The sequence below is a fragment of the Plectropomus leopardus genome, chromosome 2 (assembly GCF_026936395.1).
Source record: "Plectropomus leopardus strain MGB_pleo_1.0 chromosome 2, ASM2693639v1, whole genome shotgun sequence".
Classification (NCBI taxonomy): Eukaryota; Metazoa; Chordata; class Actinopteri; order Perciformes; family Serranidae; genus Plectropomus; species Plectropomus leopardus.
The window spans coordinates 32,953,620-32,977,269 of NC_142177.1; the positions used below are offsets into that span (position 1 = coordinate 32,953,620).

Below are 23,650 nucleotides of genomic sequence, written 5' to 3' on the forward strand. Positions count from 1 at the left end.
AAGAGACATCCCTCCAGCTGAAGTGTCCTTGAACGAGACACTTGATCTGATTTATCAGTCACCTACAGACTCTACTTGACATCTTCTGGTGATTAGTGACCTCATACTGTACAGTACCCAAGTGTTCAGTTATGCTTCAGTTCAAACAGTGATTTGAAATGAAGCGCAGTGTTTTGAAAGGGATATTTTGCCAGTTTTCAGCCAGTTTTGTATAATAACAATGTCTGTAGTATGTTTACATGGATTGCGGTAAACTTCCCTCCATCTTACCAGCACCCAGATCTCCCCTCTCAGCTCAATTCCACTAGTGTTTCACATCATCTGGTGAATTTTCTTTAGCTCCAGGGCTGTTGCTTGAAATGTAGATTGTAACTCTGCATTTTTGTTTGCCTGCCAGCACGGACACAAAGAGTATCAGCTATCCGTCATTGTCATGTCAGTCTAGCTGCTTTTGCAGTGACGTGGCGTAAGATCCAGATGATAAAAGCCAGGCTGCAACTGCCAAGGCAGCATGATGCACAGATGGGTGGCATCATTAGAGAATGCAGCCAGATGGAACCTCTAGCGTCTGCATGTTACGCCGCTGGACTACGCTGGCTTGAAACGCAACCACTAATGATGTAATATAAGGAGAACAAAGGTCCCTACAATGTAGGCTGCAGGGGCAGTGGATGGACTGACAAACCCTGGACTTTCATGAGGGAGTCATGTGTTCACTTCCTGTCTTAATGTGATGTTTTTTTCTTCTCCTTACCATATGCCTCTTTTGTTTAAATCTCACCATCTGTGTTTGCATATGCTTTTGTTGACATCCTAGCATTGGTTGCCATGTGCCATTGTTGCCAAACATAACCTCGTGCAGTGAAATCCCAGCATGTGCTTGTGTGTGACAACATAGCAGCGGCATCCTGGAAGGCCAACAGACACAGAAGGATACCTAGGCTATAATATGTAGACGCAAAATTCAGCTTGCAAAGTGGCAATATGTGACAACTTGGGATAAGAGTGTATTAGAAACTCGCAATACGTTACCTACCAGCTGATCGATCCAGTGTGGCGCAGTGCATTCTGGTAGTTGCAGGTTTTCTTCCTCTTGAGAAAAAGCTAATGCCACAGCCCTTTTCCTCTGTTTTCTCTGGTCATGTAGCACCAATTTCAAAAGCAATTGCATCTTTATACTGCACTGACATAAAAAGACCATCATTTCAGCAGTGTAATACTTTAAGCAAGTAATTACTATAAATCCACCCTGTTTATGTGTACTTTTGTAATCAATCATTTGACCTCCCTCATCCAAACGTTTTCTGGGCAAGACTAGTGTCTGTAAGGCCTTGGCCTGCTCTCTCTAACTCAAGGAGTCTCTGTATTTATTTGAGCTTCCAGAATAATGTATTAGAATTTAAATGGAAACATGAATTTCGGTGCCAAGGTGAATTTGACAAGGACACGTTAGAACAAGTAATGAAACAAGGTTGGTGGATCAGAGACGTTTACAGTGAGCAGAGAGACGAGTTCTCTGTGGAGAGCATGGAGTCATTGTTATTATTCAGGCTTTGCTAAGTGTAATATATCACATAGTGTCACTTTACTAAAAGGAAAGAAGACAATTTCAGAAAGACAAGATAATGTAAATTATATGAAACAAAAATACACACAGCATTGTTATTGAGTTGACAAGATGTGAGTAAAAACAAGACAGCAAATATACAATTTAGTCACAGAAAGGAAAATGAGATGCAGGGTCAGGTAGGTTTTTAGTCTCAATTTAAGAATCTCTGTGTGGTTGCTTTGCTGATCGGGCAAGCTAAACTACTTCAGAGTAGCAAGAAAAAGCTCCGCCAAAGTGTCTGATTTCCTTATTTATCTTTGGAATATTGAGATAGCCTGCATGTCGTGATCTGAGCACGTGTGGGTGAATGTAAGGTCTTAGATGCTCTGCCAACTGAGGAGGTGCTAATCCATGGAGAGTTTCGTAGGTGATAAAGTAGCAGTTTGTTGTGCCACAGCTGAAATGGGGAGCCAGTGATGTGAGAACGGTATTATGTGTTTAATATTTTTGGTTCTAGTCAAAATGATATGGACTGCATTGTGGAGGTCCTCTGCAGAGCAAGTTATATAATCAACTCTATATGTGATGAATGCATGAATAAGAACTTCTGCTTCTGACTGTATTCGAAATGGGCAAATTTTGGTAATGTGGCAGAGGTAGAAGATTACTATTGATGATAGTGTGTTTTTTCAGTGTAAGTGGGGCCTCAGTGACTCCACTTTCAAATTTTAACAGTTTAATTTCTAATGATGATACTACCATCAGGGCTAAGAGTGGTATTTGACATATTGGAGGTATATTTTTTGCCTGCTGGTTGTGATTTCTCTTTTATCTTTCCAAAGCCAGAGTAGGTTCTCTGACAAGATGAGATCTCGCAGTATATAAAGTTACTGAGTTTGAGGGCATGGTTTGTATCCCATGTCGTTAAACAGTGACAACCAGCAGTTGCAGTAATTATTAATGGAGTAAAGGAGGAAGTCAGGTGACTTTGTTAGACTGTTGCACAGAAAACTGCTGTCCTTTTTCTGTTTATAACTGACACTTAATATTTTGACTTACATGCACACTGTAATGTGCTTCCAGTGCAAAATCCACCGTCCTTGCTCTTTGCAAAAATGCATTCCAAAGTTTATCTGGCGCTTATATGAGGCTTCAGCAGTCTGAATTAGTCACATCAAATGGATATCTATAAATCCCCTCTTTGTTTTTCCACTGACTTTGTTTCTGTGCTGAGCCGCATCGCAGGGATACAAACAAAACTGTAACTTTGTGTCTTACTTGGACAATGCCTTATATCAAATTTTGATAAACTTTTAAATACATTTGAACACAAAACAAGAACTGTAAATTTTCTCTTCGATCATTTAAATTGAAAGCACATAGTGAAGTTATATTATTCATATTAGCACTTGCTCTGTTTTAAAGGTCCACTGTGTAAGATTTAGGGGGATTTAGTGTCATCTAGTAGTTATAGGCTTGCAGATTGCATCCAGCTGGAATTTCTCTCTGTTAAAGTTTCCTTCAGTGTTCTTTGTTCAGGAGGCTGTTACCGGACACCGCATTATCTTCAGAGCTCTCTTCCTCTCCAAAACAAATGGACCAAGTTATTACAGCTGGTTAAAACAATGAATAAACCAGTTTTATGTTAAAAACCAATGTTTCTGTGACGCTGTTCAACACAAAGGGGCTGCTTACTTTATTGGCTGATGCAAAAACATGAGCTGGTAGCGCATTGCTGTTGTGTGAACATAGGGACCGTGCCACGTCATCCGACCACACGTGCATTTCTTGACATCCCAGTAACGGGCTGCGTCATCCCACTATGACGTCATCCCACCACGTGCATTTCTTGACATCACCGTTGCGGCATCCTGGAACATCATAGGCTGACATGGTAAAAATAGGAAGGCAACATATTTTGCCATTTCATTTGGAGGACTCGTTACTCCTGGCAGGGTGGTAATATCACTCTGGATGTCATCAGTATAAAAATGGAAATTTCTGTTAGGGTCATGAGGGATGTTGCTCAGGCAGACCATGCCCGATGAAAACAGCAGTGGTCCTGAGACAGAGCCTAGAGGTACCCCACAGGAAAGGATGTGACAGTCAAAAAAAGAGTTATTGCAAATAATTGTGTAATCATGTGAGTATTTATTACAATGCTCAATAGGAAGTTACCATAGATAATCAGACATTTCACATACACAATAATTCTCCGAGGGGGATGTACTATATAGACCTTGTATACTTACATGCTGCTACAGCATTTTGTCTCGTTACATGAAATTGTCCATAGAGAATAATTCCAGACTTAGTCAGATTGGTGCATTGCTACTTTGCATGTTGAATTTAATACTGCTCATTTATTCAAGGACCCAGTCTCCAAGGATGTGTTGAATTTAAATTTAATTCACTCCTGCATTTCTCCGCCCATTGTCTTTGGTGTAACCTTGTGTCGCCCATCATCCATCATTTCAAAACACAGACATATTGAATAGGCTTTGGTTCTGGTCTGAAAGTTGGGATAGAGAGGGGGCTTCATCCCTGACTTGAATACTGTTTTTAAGAAATGAAAAGGAAATGACCCTGACCTCTGACACTCATCTTCCTCTCTTCAGCATGTGTGCATTCAAGGATTGTTCTTGTCAGAGCTGCAGGGTTTGCATGTTATTCCCGAACAGAAACTGATAAAGAAGCACTGAGGGCAGAATTGGGGTTGACGGCTGAAATATTCTATATTTCTTTATCGTACAGGGTCCAGATGGACTTGCGTGTCTCCGAGTTATTTATAACAGCCGACCCCAGGCTGGCTGTTGTTAGAAATGTTTGAGCACTGAAACCTCTTGTGAGTGTTGAAATTTGATAAAAAAGATTTTTACCCTCTTATTTATAGAGAAAATCACATTTCCTTGTGCAATAGGGTAGATATCATGTTTAATATTTGTAAAGTGCTATGGCACATAAAGTTAAAGTTGTTTTCCCTAGTCAGTTAGAAAGTAGAATTGATACATATTTTTTTATATTTCAAATTTGATTTCAGATTCAGAATACTTTATTGATCCTCAGGGGAAATTGTTTACAGTTGCTCTTATAATATACATACAAAGAGATATTGGAAGGAAATAGAAATAGAATAAGAAGAATGCAAGGAAAAGGTTCATTATGCTACAATATATAAGATAATATATCCATATAATTTTTTTTATAAAACATTAAAAAATATAAAATATTTTAAGTGTATATATGTATATATGTATGTGTGTGTATATGTATGTTTGTATGTATGTAAGAAGAGTATTGTATAAGAAATAGAAATATATGAAATCAATACAAATATGTGCATGAGATATTAAAGAATATGTATATATGTACATAGTATTACAAGTTTGCAAAATATAAATTAAAGAATAGAATGGGTAAGAATAAAATATATAAATATACTAAATAATATTAAATATATTAAACAAGAGGGTATTGTGCACTTGAAATATTGCACAGTATGATGCACAGAAAGAAATGAGCAGGAGCAACTGCAACAGTCTGCATGCACAGCCGGTGCATGTGTACAAGCATTATATAATATTTTCTATATTACTTACAGATACCATTTTTCTTTTACAATGATGTCCCGATGGAAATAAATTAAGGGACAAGATGATCATGTGTCAGAGCAGTCCTATGAGTTACAAGCCTCTTGATAGTCGTTGTCCCAGAGATTTGTGTCACAGCAAGGTGTTTCCTCATCGGAGCGAGCTCAGCGATTCCCAGCTGGAATCTGGGGGACCTCAAAGGGTCAGGGCCACAGCAGGGACTGGACGGTGCCCGAGCCATCAGATTTGGTGAAATGCCACAGTGGGAACAAAGGCAAATGAAAGAGCTGTTTTGCCCTTTGATGCTGCAACTGAAATCGAGGGCTATTGCCAAGAGGCGTAGCACGGCGTGAACACGGAGATCACACTGCTTGCTGACAGACTCTGTGCCACAAAGCACATTCCCTCACTTTCAGCAGCTGCTTCACTCAGGCATATCTCAGGGTTGTAATTTGTGGAAATAAATGCATGCACATGTAAACAGCATGTATGCGTTTATATGTGAACGTTTGTGAGTGATCTATTTATAGTGGCCCAGTTAAACACATTCAAATTCATGCACCAAATGGCAGACAATGTTGGTGAACATACAGAAGCATTAAGCAACTAAAGAGACACACATTTCCCTCAGAAGCTGGTGGAGACTAAAAGCTAAAAGGACAGTAAATATTAAACCTGAATTTTCAGGAACTTTTCAGGTTTACGACATTAGCAAAGAAATGTAAAAAATTGGTTTTTGGTTTAGTGAAATTGCTGTATTTCTGTCCATCCTCCTTGTTTTATAGAAAGTTTCAGATAAACGTATCACAGGAATTAGCAATGATTGTCTCTAAAATGCGTCATTTGAACCAACATGTGCCTGGAAAGCATCCAGTGAGCTCAAGTTGATCCAATATGAATTAAATGAGCTGATGCTGCCATGCCTGTGAGGACATAGTTCTCAAAATCATTCAAAAAACACTTCAATAAACTAAACTCTCAAATTAAATCGCCATCATTTGCAAAACAAAATGGAGCGATCATCTTTTTACTGGATAACTAAATCAAGAGAGCTAAATAATCTGGGATTATTCTCAAATGAAATTGCTGTCATTTAGGGTGGCTTCAGTGTTGTATGAAATGGAAAAACTGTTGCTGTTATGTGCTTAATTATGCATCTGCAACAATAGCCATGGCCAAAGGCATGATGTAATTGGGTTGTTTGTCCGTACATCCCATTGTTGTAAATGAATTATCTTAAGAACACATTAAATTAATTTCTTCATTTGACATGAACATCCACTTGGACTCAACAATTATCAGATTGGCAAAATCAGACTTTCGCTTTGATTTAAGGATGAACTGATGAGATTTTGGTGGTCAAAGGTAAAGAGCACTGTGACCTTTCATCCATCTCATTCTAATGAAAATGATATCTGAAGAACACCTTGGGGGGGGGGGGTCTTTAAATTTGGCACAAATGTACACAGATGAAATATTAGAATTTGTTGGTCAAATGTTAAGGTCACTGTGATCCTGTCTTTTGCATTCCCCTCTAATGTGAAATCTAAAGAAAACTTTGGGGGGATTTCCTAAAATTTGCCACATACATCCACCTGGACTCGAGAATGAATTGATTACAGGTGATTGTGATGACTGGTGGTCACAGCTGTAAGCTGTATTTGCAACTTGACTGGTTGCTGGAGGCATACAACAGCAAGGCAGTAATTCTAGTTATAGTAATTTATCACAACACAGAGATATTGATTAGATTTTAAAATTAAGTTCAGTGGATTTAAATGATGCCACATCATCCAATTTAAATTTGTGCTGACACAGTCACCTGATGGTCATCAGTATTAAGAGAATCCTTTATTAGATCTTTTCCCTTGTGTTGCTGTCCATGGTGCTGAAAGCAGTTCCCCGTGTAAGAGTCCTGTGTTGCTGGGAGACGTCCACACTCTCAGCATCTCTGTGTGAGACGACTTCTTGTCAAGCAGGCTGGCCACAGTCTTGACATCTCCTTCAAATAGAGATGTTTCTGAATCTGAAATTGCTTGTCGTTTGTCTGATTTGATTCACTGTTGCATGCAATCCATATCTCTTGAGCACAGAGGAGACAAACAACACATCCAAAACAAATTACATCCACTTGTTGCCCAGTAGGCACTACTGCACTTATATTTTTGTATAGCCTTTCATAAGAACCATCAAAAAACAGCAAAAAAGAATAGCCCCACAGCTCTTTTGATATATAGTTTTTCAAACGTAAAAAGTAAGTGCACTCAGATTCTTGCAAGTCTCTGTGATAAAGCAGCAGTCAGTGATCGTTTGCTGTTAGTGCTGGATATTGTATAAAAACGTATACACCAGTACACTTTAAGTGATATTGATACCATTAGAGTACTTCATTTAATACCCATCATGTAAGCATTCATTCATCTGAAAGCATTCAGTTGCATAAAATACCACCAGACAGTTTTGGTGGCATCTCGGCACACATTGTGCTCGACTTCACCTCACCACAGACTGTAGCTGCTGTGGTAGAGGGTCAATAACATGTGGCATTAAATCAAAGAATTCTTGCAAATGAAAAATGCAGGTATTGTTTGACTGGAGAAGTTTTGATTCTTGGTATGATTTTTTTCAGTCGATTTCCTAAAGGTATCGAGTACCAGTACTCAGCTCTAGTTGATGTTAGTGCACCATTCCTTTTCTACTGGCACCTGAAGTGATCCCTCTCTAAGTGACTTCATTTTATCAGTTCACCTGAAGCTACAGTCTTCCACAGTCTGTCAGTATCCTCCCCCATCTCTTACATGTTTGTCACACAAAAGGGTCACTTTAGTGACAGATTGGAGAGGCGGAGTGATAAACTCCAACAATAACCATTTCAAAGTAGAGATTCTTGATTAATTGGTTAATCATCAGACCTAGATAGAGGACAAAAGTAATTGCAATTCACTGAATTGAAAAAAAAAGCCAGCAAAGCTTCTTTATGTCCTTCTGTTTGTCTAACAGTTGAAGGATATTGAGTTTATGATTGCATCACACAAAGAAAAACTGGAATTTGGGATCTTCTGTTTCTTTTTCAAAGTACTTAATTCATCAATTATCAGTATTAATGCTTATTATTTTTAAGTCATTGTTTCAGTCCTAAGCTTGTGAATTTCAGATTTAAAAATACAGTTTGAACATCTGACTCCACCACTGAACTTGCCTTCGTCCAGACCTTTGAATACACCCAATGCACCGAGTTGGAGTTGACTGATTTTGCTGGTATCATGACATGAAACTGGGGTTCTCAGTTAAATAAAAAATGACTACTGAGCACTTCGGAGGGCTCGATTAGCCAATCAGTGCCACAGCCAAAACGAAAGCCACTAGCAAACTGTTTTTCCAGCATTCTTAAGCTGTTCGCTGCAACCAATAAGGAGTAACAGCAACAATAGTGAGTGCTAAAGACAAACAGGGAAATTGGACAAGTTGGGATGAGAGCGTGACGAGTGGACGCAATGTCAGACTGAAGAGGGACACAGAGAGTATAACAAGTTGACAATTTTGTCTGATATCAGGGGATCACTGAACCCTTTTTGAAAGAATGAATCTACAATATTTACACTCTCCTTTCTCTTTATTAACCCTTGAAAGTGTCTGGAGTGACATCACTTTTCTTGTGCTGCTTTCAGACACCTTTCACAAGTATTTAAACCTTTGAACAATTTGTTTGATTTCTTTTAAAAGCATGAGGAAAAAGTTAATGAGCAACTTGGTGTGAAATGTTCCACAATGCAAGAAACTAGTAGAATGTTCTAAAAAAATAAATTAAAAAAAAGTTGGGTAAAATGTTAATAAAAAGTAAAACAGCTAGGGAAAAAGTATATTAAACTATATTAATAATTATCATAGAAACATCTAAAATCATGTTACAGAATATTACAGAGTAATAATTTTAAGCACTAATTTTTACTTTTTTAAAGGTAATTTTCACACACTTTTTACCAATTTCCTCCTACTTTGTGGGTCATTTACTTTTTCCTTGCTTATAGCCTTCCTCCCATGTATTTGAAAAAAAAAACAAACCAATTTGTTCAGGTTTCAAAGGGTTAATAACGGTAGAGAATGTCTATTTATGTACTCCATTTACCACATTTTAAAATCTCAGTATTTAGGAGACTGGAGCATGACATGATTGCATAATGCGCCGTTCTCTCTTGCTCTCCCAGATACTTAAATGTCATAATTCTGCAGTGACAGGTCATTTGCATAGTACCAGACCGCAATTAAGTGCTACATCCTTAGCTGCCAAGATGAGAGAAGACAAACAAAAATCTCTCTGATGGACAGCTTTGCATGAAAAACCTTCTTTATATATTCACAGCCACATCTTGTTGAAGTGTAAGCACATGCTCTGGGGGAGTTTCTTGAGAACTTTTAATGTGACGGCTCTTAAAAAAAAAACGAAGCGCAGGTCAGGTAGCTGACAGTGGACAGGCCCTGAGGTCTGCATGAGTGATTATTTTGATGAGGCTGCATGATTAGGAATCTCTCGCTGCCTCCTCTCGGTCCCCATCTAGCCTTCTCATGTGGATAAATCAAAGTCAGCCCCCTAACTGAGTCTCTGTTGCTCCTCCCTCTGCAAAGTCATTAATCCAAGGATGTGGCCCACGGGGTTCTCTCCTCCTGCTTGACTCAATAGTTACATGAAAAATAAGCTTCCCTCTCCATTGCCTGGCCACATCTCTCTTTTTATTTGTTCTAATGGGCTTCAGCTCTAGGTTTTTCACCCCCAAGGATGAGTTACGCGTCCTGCTGGGCTTTTTCAGTGGGATTGTGTGAGTGTAGCGGTGCTGTAAATTGCTACGCTGCGCCCTCACTCTTCATTGCTCCAGGGGAACATTCACAGAATTCCCTGCTCTGTTGGTGTGATGTGTGTCTTCATATTCCTGCTTTGTCTCCTCTCCAACACGACTGTAACCGGGGTAAACGGATAACGTAGAAATAAAGGCAACTGGATTGTGTCATGCCTAATCATGCTATATATATCCACACCCCTGTCGCCAGTCTCAGACACACACAGTCTTTCTTTTCTCCTCTCTCTATCTCCCCAATTTTTTTCCTTCCCTGTGACGCCCCCACCACCTCCCTCTTCCTCTGTTATCATGGCCTGGAGAGGAGTTGTGAAATTCATGACATTCAGATCTAGAGGGGCTGGGTGATGGAGGACAAGAATAGTCTCCCGAGTTCCTGCTAGAATCTGTCTGTCTTTGATGAGCGAGTTACACAATGTCAGCAACCCCCGATAATCTCGCTCTTGCAATTTGTGGCAGAGAGAGAGAGAGAATCTCATTTGTTGCATTTGGTTACGGAACAATGGCCGCCTCTGCAGAGAGACTGTTGCTGCTCCATAACTGTGGAACTGCACTGACCAGTAATGTGCAAAACCTGAGATAAAATAATGGACAGTGTCACAAAGATAAAAGGAGATAAAATCTTAATGCTTTGTTCGTGAGCTGGTGCGTCTCTTTTTCTCCTCCTGCTCTGTTTTCTCTCCGCTGTGAAACTCATCACAGGCGATAGAGACGGTTTGCTTGAAAGGCAGCGGAGTCGATCTGCTTAAAATTCAGAGTTGTCTGAGTCAAACAGAGCTCTCAAACAGCCCCTGAGACACTCAGCAGCTTGAGAGCAGGAAAAGTAGTTCCTCTGGCTAACAGCGAGGGGTAGTGTTGCTCCAAGTCAACTTCATTAGTCTTTTTCCTTCTTTTTTCTTTAGCTTCCTCTTTCCTGTTTGGATACAGTGAGCGTGTTGATTATTCATCTTGATAGAAGGTGGTGCATGAACTTACATTAGAAGTTATGAGGTTGATCTTTAACCCTTTCAAAAACCTGGATCAACGTCATTTTTCTTGTGCTGCGTTCAGACACCTTTCACAAGACTTTAAACATCCCAAATTTGGGCAAAATGGTTTGCTTTCTTTTGAAAACATGAGCAAAAAAGGCAATGAGCGATCTGGTAAGGACTGCACCACAAACTGCAAGAAATTTGTAGCTTTGAAAAGTAATTTAATAACAAAGAAAAATGAACAGAAAAAAACCTTTTTTTATAACTTTGAAAAATTGTATGGTCAAAATAATTTTATGGAATTATTATTTTTTAAACACTTTTTTCAGGTTATTTTTCTTTTTCCTCTTAATTTTTATTTATTTTTTTTTTGGTACTTTTTACATTTTTTTTTAAAAAATTCTCATTATTTATTTATTTATATTTATTTTGCAAATTTTTGGGCCATTTCCTCTTTAGGAAATGGCCCAAAACTCATTGCCCTTTTCCTATGTTTTTGAAAGAAATCAAGCCAATTTTCTCAGGTTTCAAAGGGTTAAGGGACTTCAAAATTACAAGTAAAGTATTTACAAGATTTAATTAACCACAGATACATTTGTGAGGCTTGCCTTAAACTGCTGGTAGGGTTGTAAAAACATATAACACTGCAAAAAAAGTATTAGTGGTGCCGTTAGAAGCCAAGCAAAGGTGCATTTTAGCCCAAGGAAAGATTGACAAAGCTAAAATGAAAACATGATTGTGGACATTTCAGGCTACTGAGGCAGAGCCTGTTGTCCCTGCGATCTTGTCAGGAGTGTAGCTGTGCGCAAAGCTGGTAAATATTTAATGTGTCTATGTCCTGCTTTGCTGTTCCCACAGGGGAGGAACTGTACTGTAACTGTGTAATTGCTCCTCTGCCCTTAAGGCAGAAGAGCTGTTGCTGTGCGTGAAGGTTTTACCGACTATTTTCTGACTTTTATTTTACTGACCTGAGGAGAGCTTGGATGTTTGGTGGGCCACTTTAGAAGAAAGTTTATCTGTAAAGGCTTTGTTTGAGTGAAACATTATTTATATACATGAGCAAAAATTTGAGCGATGTCATCATCAGACACTGGTTTACTCTCCATACCAAACACCAGACGTCGTACCTATGGAGACAGAGCCTTCAGCACTACAGCCCCCACGCTCTGGAGCACTCTGCCTGCTGATATCCACAACGCTCCATCTCTGGACACGTTTAAAAAACTCCTAAAGCACCACCTGTTATCAAAGCGTACAGGTTTCCCTAAATAACCCCACTAACACTCATCTCTTGCTTTTTAGTTAAGTCATCTATGTCTTATGTATTGTTCTTGTAAAGCCCCCCCGGTGGACACTAGACACTGGTGGTGCTCATGATGAATGAAGAAGACACTGAGATCTGAGAAGAGGAGTGGGCTTCTCGTGAGATCAGTCCTTGGTGCTGGAATTAATAAACTGGAAGTAACCAGTGCGGAGGAGGGTCACAAGGATTCACGCTTAAATGACAGCTGACAGTAGTAGAGAGAACAGATTTAAAGTTTGACAGCAATGATATAAGTGGCTGTGGATTTCCTTAAATAACTGGGTCATGATTTCTGGAAAGAGACATTGCTGTTGACTTTTTCAAATGTAGTTTTTTTGGCGCTTTGAGCACCACAAGCCGAGTGCCATTTAGTTCCATTATATTAGAAAGAAGGCAGACATCTCTACAGCCAATATCTCCAACATCTGGCATCTTGCACCAAAGCAATCTAGATTGATAAATAGCACTACAGATGAGAGAAAAATATGTATCAATAATTTTGGATTGAAATTTCCCTTCAAACCTGAGAAAATTATATTGATTTTTTGTTTTTTAAACCTGGGAAGATTGCCATGAGCAATGAAAAAAGAACAGACCCCCAAAGCAGCAAGAAATTAGTGAAAAGTATAAGAAAATCACCTAAAAAATTATTTAAAAAAAACAAACAAACCCCAAAGAAACAAAAAAAAAAAAAACAAACAAAAAAGCAACCATAACAAAAACAGTTTTAAACAACAAGGAAGTTGCTTGGAAAAAATGCTTAAAAAGTTATAAGAATTCTGCAGCAAAATTTTAAATATACAATTATGATAATGATATAGTTTTTTCATAGTTTTTTTTCTTAGTAATTTTTCCCTACCTTTTTAAAGATCATTTTCCAAATCTACTAATTTCTTACAGTTTGTGAAACATTCCCAATTTGCTCATTACCTTTTTTCACCGTGTTTTTGAAAGTCAGCTGTTATAAAGGATCAAAGCAGCAATCTGTTAAAAGTGCAGAGACGTCAGCTGCAATGTGAACCACACGACTGTTTTAAGTCCTCTGTGATTTTTGTCTGTATCATTTTGCCTTTGTCAAGTACAAACTGTTGTAGACAAGAAACTTCACTTCCAATTTTCTTCTCCTTAAAATGTAAATTTATCAAGATCCTTCGTATAGTTTGTTTTTCTGTCTATGTAAGTCAGGGTTGCCCCTTGAAAATTGGAGATTCAAATCATGAGTCAGAGACCCCTCAGACGACTGAGATTGCTTCTAGTAGAGAAGTCTTTTTTTTAACTTAACTTTTCTGAGCACAAATATTTGTGACATGGACATGTCAGTTACGACAGAATAACAAATCCAAAGACAAAAGCTAAAAAAGCTGCTTGGGTGCATACACATTTTTACATCTGAGAAGATAACTATACTTACTGATTATTGCTCCAGTCCACTGTTGTATTTTTGAGTCTTGTAGAGTCCATTTTTAAGCATTTTCTCTCTAGTTGTGCTTCTTGTAGTCTCAGTATGCGAGCAGTTGTTTTTTGTCAGTGTACTTCTAGGGATGTTTTCGTCACCAGATTTTGCTGCAGAGTGAGTGCTCTTGACTTTCACGCTACTCTTTGATTACATTTAGCTGCAGACATGCTGACAGCGGCACAGAGGAGAAGAGACCTTCTGCTTTAAGTGGTGAATTTACAGTTTTTAGCAATGTAATATGATACAGTCTCTGGCTTTTGCTTGATATCTAGTATCTGCAAAAAATGTTGCACATTTAGCTTGTTTACTATGTGATGTTAATGCTGCTGTCACACTGAACGTCCCGCAGATCCTGTTAAACTTTAAACTTCGCATGGAAAACATTATGAATCATTGAATATTCATATTGACCAGCCAAATCTGATTTGGCTGACATAATTCTGAGTTGGGCACACCCCTAATGTAAATGTTATTTCACTGTCCATATTCTTCCCTCCTCCTCACGGCATTTTTGTCATTTTTCTAAATGAAGCGTCTCAGGTTCAAAGTTCTTTACTCTGTGTCTCGCTAGTATTTATGTGTCGCAGCGACAGCAGTGTTTCACTGGACTGATCCCCATCTCGCAGAGGGCAGTGTCTCATTACTGTCCCTGTCCTCCCGTTGCCAGTCAAGCCCCTCAAAGTCAAGGCTGACCTGCTTGAGAAGAGCACTCCAGCCGGCCTGCCACGTCTGCCGAGCGAAACCTGTGGACACAGACTAATTACACCAAACTGCCCTTTCCCTTTCACCTGCCTCACACAAATCACTGTGGGTAAATAGTTTTTTTTTTTTCTCTCACTTCCCACATCTTCACCAAGGACATCTTTTGAGGGACGTGGGGGAAAAGCAACAGTGAAAAGAGCTCTTGAAACTACATTACAGTAGCAACAATAACAAGTTTGTCAGCTGAAGTCTGGCTCTGGAGACTCATTGTGTTTGAGACGTGACATTTCAGTGTCATTATCAGAGGGGGAACTGGGGAAGGCTGACTGGAACGAAGGAGCCGCCATTTCTGCCCACTTTGTTCTAAATAAAAAAAGGATCTGACTGGAGGAGAATACTAATTCTTTGGGCTATATCATGACAGTGCATTTGAAACCATTTCATTTACTAAAGTAAGAAATTGGCATAAAAAGCTGACAAATAAAATGACCATCAAATGTGTATTTGAGACATATACAAAGACTTAAAGGAGCAGTGTGTAGGATGTTGGGATATCTAATGGTGAGGATTACAGATTGCAACCAGCTGAAACAAGCATGACCTCCCAGTTAGAATTCCTCCCGTGTTCATTGTTCAGGAGGTTTTTTAGTGGGAGCTGAATTACCCGCAGAGGTTTCTAGCTCTCTAAAACAAATAGAATTTAGGTAATTTCGGCCAGTAAAAACACTATAATAATCAGTTTCTGGATACAAAGCTGTACTTCTCGGTCATGTTTGGCTCGTGGCAGACAGGCTGCCAGCTGAGAAAGAAGATGAATGCTTGCCTTTTTCTCTGATATCTGAAAACCGCTGACCACTGAACGCTGAAAACACTAAGTACAAGCAGTGTCAGTGATCGATGCTGTTTTGCATGTCAGAGATTGGCTGCTAGCATGGTGAAAAGGCTTCCCTAATTACTTCCAGATATTTGAGAGGGTTTTATTGGGAGCTGACTTATCCAGAGGTCTCCTCCTTTACAAAACAAATAGATCCTGTGATTTAAGCCAGTAAGAACACTGAATAATGCAGTTTCACTTTTAAAAATCTGTTTTTCGACACTGTTCGGTTCATCGCGGAGGGGCTGCTGACCATCTTACTACGGTGGCTATCAAGAGCCAGTGTGCTGTTCTGGGCTACATGCCAGTGTAACATAGCAGATTCATGGATGAGGACCAGCTTTTTTTGTAGATATAAACAGCTCATTCTAAAGTACTGAAAAAGATGTCAAGCCCTATTGTCAGGTGATTATACACACACAAAAAAGGGTTTCCCAACATTCATTTATTTGTAGCAGGCTGCTATGGTCAAAACATCTGCATATAGATTTTCAATTTTTGGAGCCGGATCGTTCATTAGGAGCACTGTTAAAATATAGACACTGTTCAGCAATTCAGCGCAGAGCATACTCTGGGCACAGATGGAGCTGCAGAACATGAAGCACGTTGAATTTTGAATTAAACCCTGCCAGACACAAACAACTGCTGAAAAAGATAAGAGCTCATGGAGAGCTCCGCCTACGCTGTGTTCACAGACCCGCAAATACCTTTAGAGAGGGGACACAGAATGATATAAAGGAGCACACCAATTTAAAAAAAGAAGAAAAAAACCCCCACAAAAGTTTGCTGTCGTTACCTCGCTCTTATTCTATGGGTAACACCGAAAACATACTTATTCAATTATATTCAATTTTTGCCAATATATCCCCCAAAGCCCACACATTGGGCCTTTAAATAATGAGAGTGTCATATATTAGACAAACTGTCCTCATGCTCCAGCTTCAAAACAAACAAATCCTAAGAGACTGAGCCACCTCTGCTCGGCAGACGGCTGCTACATTCAAATCTAAATATATGTGACATTAGCCCTGAGGTCATGACCCAAATATATCACATAATACACTTTTTCCCCTATTGTAAGTTTCTTTTTCTTGCAACACTGTCACTTCATCTTAATATACGATTCTTGGTCCCAAACCAACTATTAAGTCTTATTTTTACATTAAATGATTGATTTTTTTATAGTTGAGATAGAGAATATTCACATAGCACGTCAATCAGTGTCAATATCAATCAATAAAGCAGTAGAAAGACCTTGGTGGGGACACCGTGGATATGCATGGCACATTCCTGTGTCCTCTCCTGTAAGCTTCTGATTTGATTTATAGCCCACGTCTGGCCAGAGTCCAGTCAGACCTAATAGAATCACAAAAGGTCGACTGAGGAGTCATCAGGTCACCCCGACATTAGCGCTGATGCTCAGAGGGACAAGAGGACAATCAATGCACTTGAACTGCACAGGGCAGGGCGGGATATACTGTCTCATCATGGGAGAAAACTTAATAATTTACTCAGATAAACAGTATATAAGAGAAGCAGTGAAGAGGACAGCCAGAGGCAGAGGACGGACATGAGAGGAGAGGAGAGCAGGGCGAAGGATAAAGGGAGAGAGAGGTGAAATAGAAAAGACAGAAAATGAAAAGAGACAAGAAGGAGGAGATCCAAGATGCTGCAAGATTGTCCTCTCTTGTTTGACCATAAGCAGACGTGCTCTGCCAGCAGATTGACACAGATATCACTTTCCACACGCCCTGATGCAGGTGTCACTCTGACAAGTCTCTCCATTTGATTTATGTGCAGAGTTCAAGAGAAATTATGTTGATCTTCAGTGGTTGAAATGTCGTTCTCTGTTCTTTTTGGAGGGGTGTGATCACAGCAAAATCTCTGAATGTGGGTCACAGAGCTTGAATTACCAGGGTGAAATAGGTCAGGTAACATGAGAGACTTGGGTTAATCAGATATTTTGGCTCGTCCTCTTTTCAGTTCAACTCAACTTTAGTAGAAGTCGTTATCTAAGATGTGAACCAGGTAATTTGATGGCAAACTAAGACATTACTGGACAGAATTGCTTTTCATTTACAGATTTATTTGTCTCACTCAGGTGGTGACACTCATGTGTTTGAGTTTTAAAGAGATGCTCCAACAACAGTCTTGTTAGAATGAAAAGCAGGTGTGCCAAATTACTGTCTTGACATAAGGTGGCATGACATCTTGGCAATTCAATCTCAGCGCAGTACAAAATTTGTTCCAGATCACTGAAGCCTCCCAAAGGGTAGAGAAAGAAAAATATATCAACCCTGAACCTGGGCAGCATTCCACTTCGTATCTGCAGAGGTTTAAAAAGTTGCTTAATTTTGCACATCAGTGATTAAGCTGTCACATTATAACTTAAGTTCAGTGACTGTCATGGCAGATGTTTGACTTTGATGTTGATTTCTTAGTAAGTTCAGATGCTCCAATTGAGCGGCGGCAGCAGCAGTGGTGCACGAACATGCACATGCAGCAATTTTTTCCTTACACATATGCAGAAATGTGATATAAGTAGGCAGAAGAAGTGAGAGCAAGACAAACTTAGTTTTTGACAGCTCAATGAGCCTTATTTTATTATCTTCAACTAACAGGGAAATGTTGAAATGTTCAGCCCAAAAAAACAACAAACTGACTGAAATAATAAATTGGATGCTTGAGGCATTAAGTAATAATAAATAAAATAAATAACACAAAAATAGGTCCACGCAAATCCCAAGCTGGCAGCGGCACTCGCACTAGACCTTTGCTTTCAAGACAAAAGCCGCGTCGGGCACTAGTCAGGCAGATTTGATTGGCAGATCTGCCTTGAAAACTCTTTTTCTGTAAAATTCTGAAGGAAGTCCGAACGATATTGCTGGTGGTTTGCCCAGCCCTTTTCATGAGTTACTCAAACTTTTTTTAACTGTTTTGGATTTGACGGCGTGAGAAATAGGGGCGGTTGTGTGTGTCTCACTCTCATTGCGTGACAGTCGGCACCTCTGATCATCTGCTACAATGTCACAGTGTGATCACATTACAACATGTTACTCGTCACATGGTGCCGCTTTGTCAGCACCTTCCACCTCAACCTATGATGTTTAAGGTATCCTTGCGCGTCAGCTGTTTACGCTTCAGGATGCCGTTACGGTGATGTCAGCAGATGCACGTGTGGTGGGAGGAAGCAGCACAGTCCCTAAGTTCACGCAAGAGCGCGGACTGTCACGACGATTGGGATTAGGCACCAAAGTCATGGATGGTTAGCTTAGGCAAAAGATGTTCATGGTAACGTGTCGCGGAAATCGCACTCACCCACCTCCCTACTCTCCTTCCCTATAAGCTCACTTGCACCCCTTATATTAAGTGATTCAGCAGCAATATTACATGATGCTGTCCTTCAGCATTTCAGGTGCACGTGACCAGTATCGTCTGGCTGTGTTGTCAAGTGACGCCTCCCGTGCGCATTGCATGTAGATGCGGAGGATGGCTTTTGGCGTCACACTCATACGCTGAAAAGGCTGACAGAACCTCAGTATTTGACGAGTTTAGAATGAGAAGGGGTTGCATATAATTATATAGAGTAATTATGTACCAGAAGTTTAATCAACGTTTGAAGAAAGATATATTCCATCTGGCTGAGATTTTTACATCACCTGCAATAAGTTGCAACAATTTTTACATGTTCACTTTTGTGCTGGAAGCTTCAGGATTTCTGTTAAAGTCTGTTTCTCCGTCAAAATGGGTTTCTTGTTAAGACAGTAATTAACGTTTGTATTCGTGACGTACCTAATATAGTTTGCCCAGCATACGTTTGAATCTCACATTTTAGGGAAGTGCAGACATCGCCCCCTTCAGTTGAGGAGTATCAGAACACCTCTCTAGTGACAAACTTTGCACAGACACAAGTACTTAAGGTCAGATATTGATGGGGACATAAGGAGGGGATCGTTAAACTGTGTTGCTATATCTACAGTGCATGTCTGCGTGGCTTTTTCCCACAAGAGCCATGCTTGTGCAAAGAGCTCTTGTTATTCATGTCATGACAATCAGTTGTCAGTTGAGTTGTTTGCCAGAAGGAAACTGCCTTCGTTGGACATTGGACTTGTAAATTTAAGTATTTTTGAATTCTCTTCCTGCTGGAAATGAGAATTAGTCAGATAGAGCCTGAAAATAGTCCTGTTTGTTTCCAGGACAACAGGACAGCCGGACGCACCTTTCGCTTAATCTGGCAGAGACGGGAGCTACTTAGCCACAGAGCACAGAGGAGACACAAGGAGGGAGGGCCAGGGTGTGTGCACACATAAAATACTCTCAGACAAAAAAAACACACAGACTCGATGAGGGCTGAGACAAGGAGGGAGGAGAGAGGAGTTAGAGGTGTAGAAAGAGAGAAGTGGTGCGTAGATGAACAAACAGAGATAGAAAAAGGAAGAGGCATGTTATTGTGTAGCCTTTTGTTGTAAACTGCACCGATACCCTGCACTCACCTGGGAATCCTCCTCATCCGCTCGGCAGAATGCCTCAGAGGAAAAGGAGTTTCACATTTGGAGCTTATGGAGGGTAAGATAATAGAGGATTAATCTCTCTGAGTGTTGGAGTTTGCCAGCTGTGTGCATGTGGCGGTGTCAGGGTACCTGTTGCATCTTGTTGCTCGGGGAGTTGCACTGCACCTGCTCAACAACAGCAGAGCGGGACGACTCTGACAAGGTCATTGACTGTCAGCGACTGTTTGCTAATTTACAGCTTTAACCATTAATAGTGAAAAGCTGCTGCGATGCCAAAATAATGAGCCGCAAAGGGAGAGGTTAAGGAGACTGCTTCAGTGCATGGGATTGGCTAATCAGGATGATGATTGATTGCCTCGGCCATGGTGACCAATTCCAGCATTTTTTTTTTTTTTTTTTTTTGTGTGTGTTTAAAATGATAGTTCAAGTTTTATTTATTATCTATTTATTCACATAAACATTAACCCCTTAACACCTTTATTTACATGAGTTTTCTTTTACTGCACTCAGATGCCTTTGACTGGCATATAAAAAAAAAAAGAGCAATTTTGAAGAAATGTCCCATAAACTGCAAAAAAATTAGGTAAAGGTGACAAGGAGATGATCTAAAAATGATGCATTTTTATTAAAGAAATGAGGAAAAATATTCAGTAAAACTACATAATTTTCTTAATTATATATCTAAGATTAGGTTACAGAAAAATGTAGATTTTTTAGCACTTTCTTGAGGTCATTTTTATTTTTAACTTTTTCCCCTCATCTTATTTTCAGATAATTTTCTACAAACGTTTTTTTTTTTTTTTTTTTTTTGCTAATTTTTGGGCCATTTCTTGTAATCACTTTCCAGTTGGAAATCACTGTCCAACATTAAGGCAAAGCAGTAAAAATACCCTCAATGGAGCGAATACTTAATCTGATCTTGATATTTTTAGGTGAGACTTTTGTACACAGTGGTAGATATCTTAGCTTCCATGTCATACATCTACTGTTTGTAATATTCTGTCTACAGATAAGTACTGCATACAACCCCACTTCAACAAATCTCAACTATCCCTTTAATGTAAGAAGTAGCTGGTCAGCAGATTACTCAGCAAAATAACCTTAATTTATACCTGTAGAGTAAAACAATCTGTAGTGTTTTTGGCAATAATTTATACCATTAGTAGTACATAAAGTTCTCCAATAGGGATCAAGACACAAGGGGACTTTTTCATTACCTCTGTTTTGCCTTCTATATTTGGGAGAAAACAAACACATTAAAAACAAAGTACCGGTCGTCCATCATCAACAAAAGCGAAGTGTCATTCTCCGAAGGAAAGAAATTAAATGTTGCTAGTTATTGTTCTAAGATAACAGATTCAATTAAAGGCTTATTTGGGTGGTGTTTTTCACTGTAAGGAAAGTGAAAGTGAGCAATTAGCCGTCGCTTCACTGTGGCAGCGAACAAGTTAAATAACTCATTAGCTTGATTAAAAGGAGGGTGTGAAAGAGGAAGAAAGCCACTTTGTATAGTCGCAGTCCTCTGCTTGTGTGAGTGATGAGTTTGTGGCTGTCAGAATGTGAATTTTTGAGATATGGAAAGTCTTTGGTTTATGAGGAGGGTGCCGCTCAGCCACGCAAGTGCATTAGAATTCATGAGGCAACGAAATTACTTTCTACTATTGTGTTTTTCTGCTTGTTGGCTCTGCCAAGTCTTCCTAGAAAACACTCATGAGGCTCAATTTGACATCTCTGTGCTGGGAGTCAGGTTGAAAGTTAGCTCGAGTGCACATGCAGATGCCGCTAAACAATTACAGATGAGGAAGTGCTATGTAGGGCACGGAAAAACAACATTTTTGGAACAGCAGCAAACACTTTATCAAGATTCTAGGAATAGCAGTCCAAAAAAAGTAGTGTTACTCTCTGAAATGCATCGTGATCTCAACTGCATTTGAAGAGTACATTTTATTTAGAGTTTTGGTGTAAACCTGCTAGAAAGTTGTATTTTATTAACCTTTGTTGGTGTTTATTTATCTCAAAATTTGTTTTTTTTGTTGTTGTAAATTAGTAAGCTGAAGGTCAATTTGTTCACATACAAAAACTTAATGAGTTGTGTCTCAAATCTCCACCTGTCAGAGAAAGACCTATGAGATGTTTTTTCTTGAGTCTTAGTAGGCAACTGGACATTGATGAGCTGCTAATATTGACTCGACTATCAGGTTTCCGATGGTTCAGGTCCAGCAGATGTGATTCTGGTTAATTGGCGGTGTTTGCCTCTCATGAAAAACCCAGTGGACTACACAACAGCAATATGTGTGTGAGGCTGGAATTGAGCCAGTAAGGTTTTGTTAACTGCGATTACTTTGTAAAATCTCATCAAGAGTCCTTCAATGTGGGAAAAGTCTCCAATATTAACTCAGATTTCTGGTGTTTTATTTAGGAACTTGGGCTTTCTTATTAACTATGTGAGTTTCTAGAGGATTACAGGTTGAAACATAATGTAGGGTTTCTTTTTTTAATTTTGTTTCGCCCACAGTGATATCCAGGGATTGATTATGACCAGAGTTGAAGATTGATCCATCTGACTTAAATGTAATTTAAAGTGGTGACCTGAGAAATGTATGTAAATGAACTGTGAAGGTTTTTTGTTTCGTAGAATTTAGGGGTATCTATTGGTAGTAATGGAATATAGTATTCATACTGAGGTTTTCATTAGTCTATAATCACCTGAAACAAAGAATTGTTGTGTTTTGGTGTCTTAGATTGAACCCTTATATTTACAGTGTTCTCTTTCATGGAGCCCGCCATGTTTTATCATAGAGAGGATAAACCAACCTCCGGCTATAGAAAAGACCTTTTGCATAGGTAGGTTTTCATACATGCTTGGAAGGGAGCAGAGGGATATTCAGTTGTTCAGTATTCAATTCAGATATTCAGTAATTTCAACTCCTCAACTGGCGAGATGCACTGATGTGTCGTCACTAATCACCCTCTGTGTCCTCATTAGTGGCACTAAAACACTGATCCAAATACATCTGCACCGATTTTAAAGGAGAGACTGAAGAGTTTTATAAATACATATGTGATAAATGAAGAGAAGGAACCATTGAAAAGTTTTCAAAGACCTCTTGTCCTACAGCTGTCTACTGTTTACCTGTTCTCCAGTCTGTCTGTGACATCGCACGGACACACCAACAAAACAACCCACACACACACAAAAGCTATAAGGCAGATTTGCGTGGTGTGTCCACTGGCGGTGTGAATGCAGTATTGTCTGGGTTAACCCGTGTTTGAAAAACCCATGTGCAGGTGCTAATTTTGTTGGGAAAGCGGTATGAGACTAACACTAGCCATCTTCTTTCACCAGTCCACCTTGCTCTAGTTTTACATAGCCAAACATCCCCACACTTTATTTTAGCAAAGCCTGCTGGAGAAAATGGAACACAAAATCTTTTTTTACGTTTTATGTGGAAAAAACACATTAAACAAATTATTTATCATAACAGAGTATTTTCACATACTATAAAATGTATCTGGAGGGGGGTTTCAATTACTTCCACCAGTTGTCAAATGAAAACACCAAAGCACCAAAATTGGAGGATGAGTTTTTGTAATGTATCAAAGAGGAGCTCAGCTCTTCTATAGTGCGCAGTCCCCCAAATCGTCCCCATAGAAGCTCCACTGGAGCAGTTTAATAGTTCAGTACAGCTTGCCTGTTGAGAGACTGTATTTAATATTCATTTACCTTGCCCCAAATGTTCCCCTCTACCTCTTATCCAATTGCAGACCTCCTCCTCTAATCTTTAAACTACCACTGCCTCAGGTTCTTAAAAAGCCAGCAGCTGTCTGACAGAAACATGTTTGT

General features: G+C 39.4%; 1 protein-coding gene across 6 annotated transcripts in view; it reads left to right on the forward strand.

The window, feature by feature from the left end:
* The window catches only part of rap1gapb (RAP1 GTPase activating protein b), a 145,600-nt gene that overhangs the window by 38,512 nt on the left and 83,438 nt on the right, over positions 1 to 23,650 (forward strand). Inside the window, exon 1 of one of the 6 annotated variants that reach the window (XM_088069066.1) lies at positions 19,631 to 19,861. The exons of 2 other annotated variants lie outside the window; for them this stretch is intronic. In XM_088069066.1, coding sequence (XP_087925192.1) covers positions 19,818 to 19,861 — 44 coding nt within the window. In that variant the 5' untranslated portion in view covers positions 19,631 to 19,817. Of the gene's footprint in view, positions 1 to 19,630; positions 19,862 to 23,650 lie in introns of those variants that run through there. 3 more of the 6 variants (XM_088069085.1, XM_088069054.1, XM_042508981.2) reach the window with 3 other exon arrangements.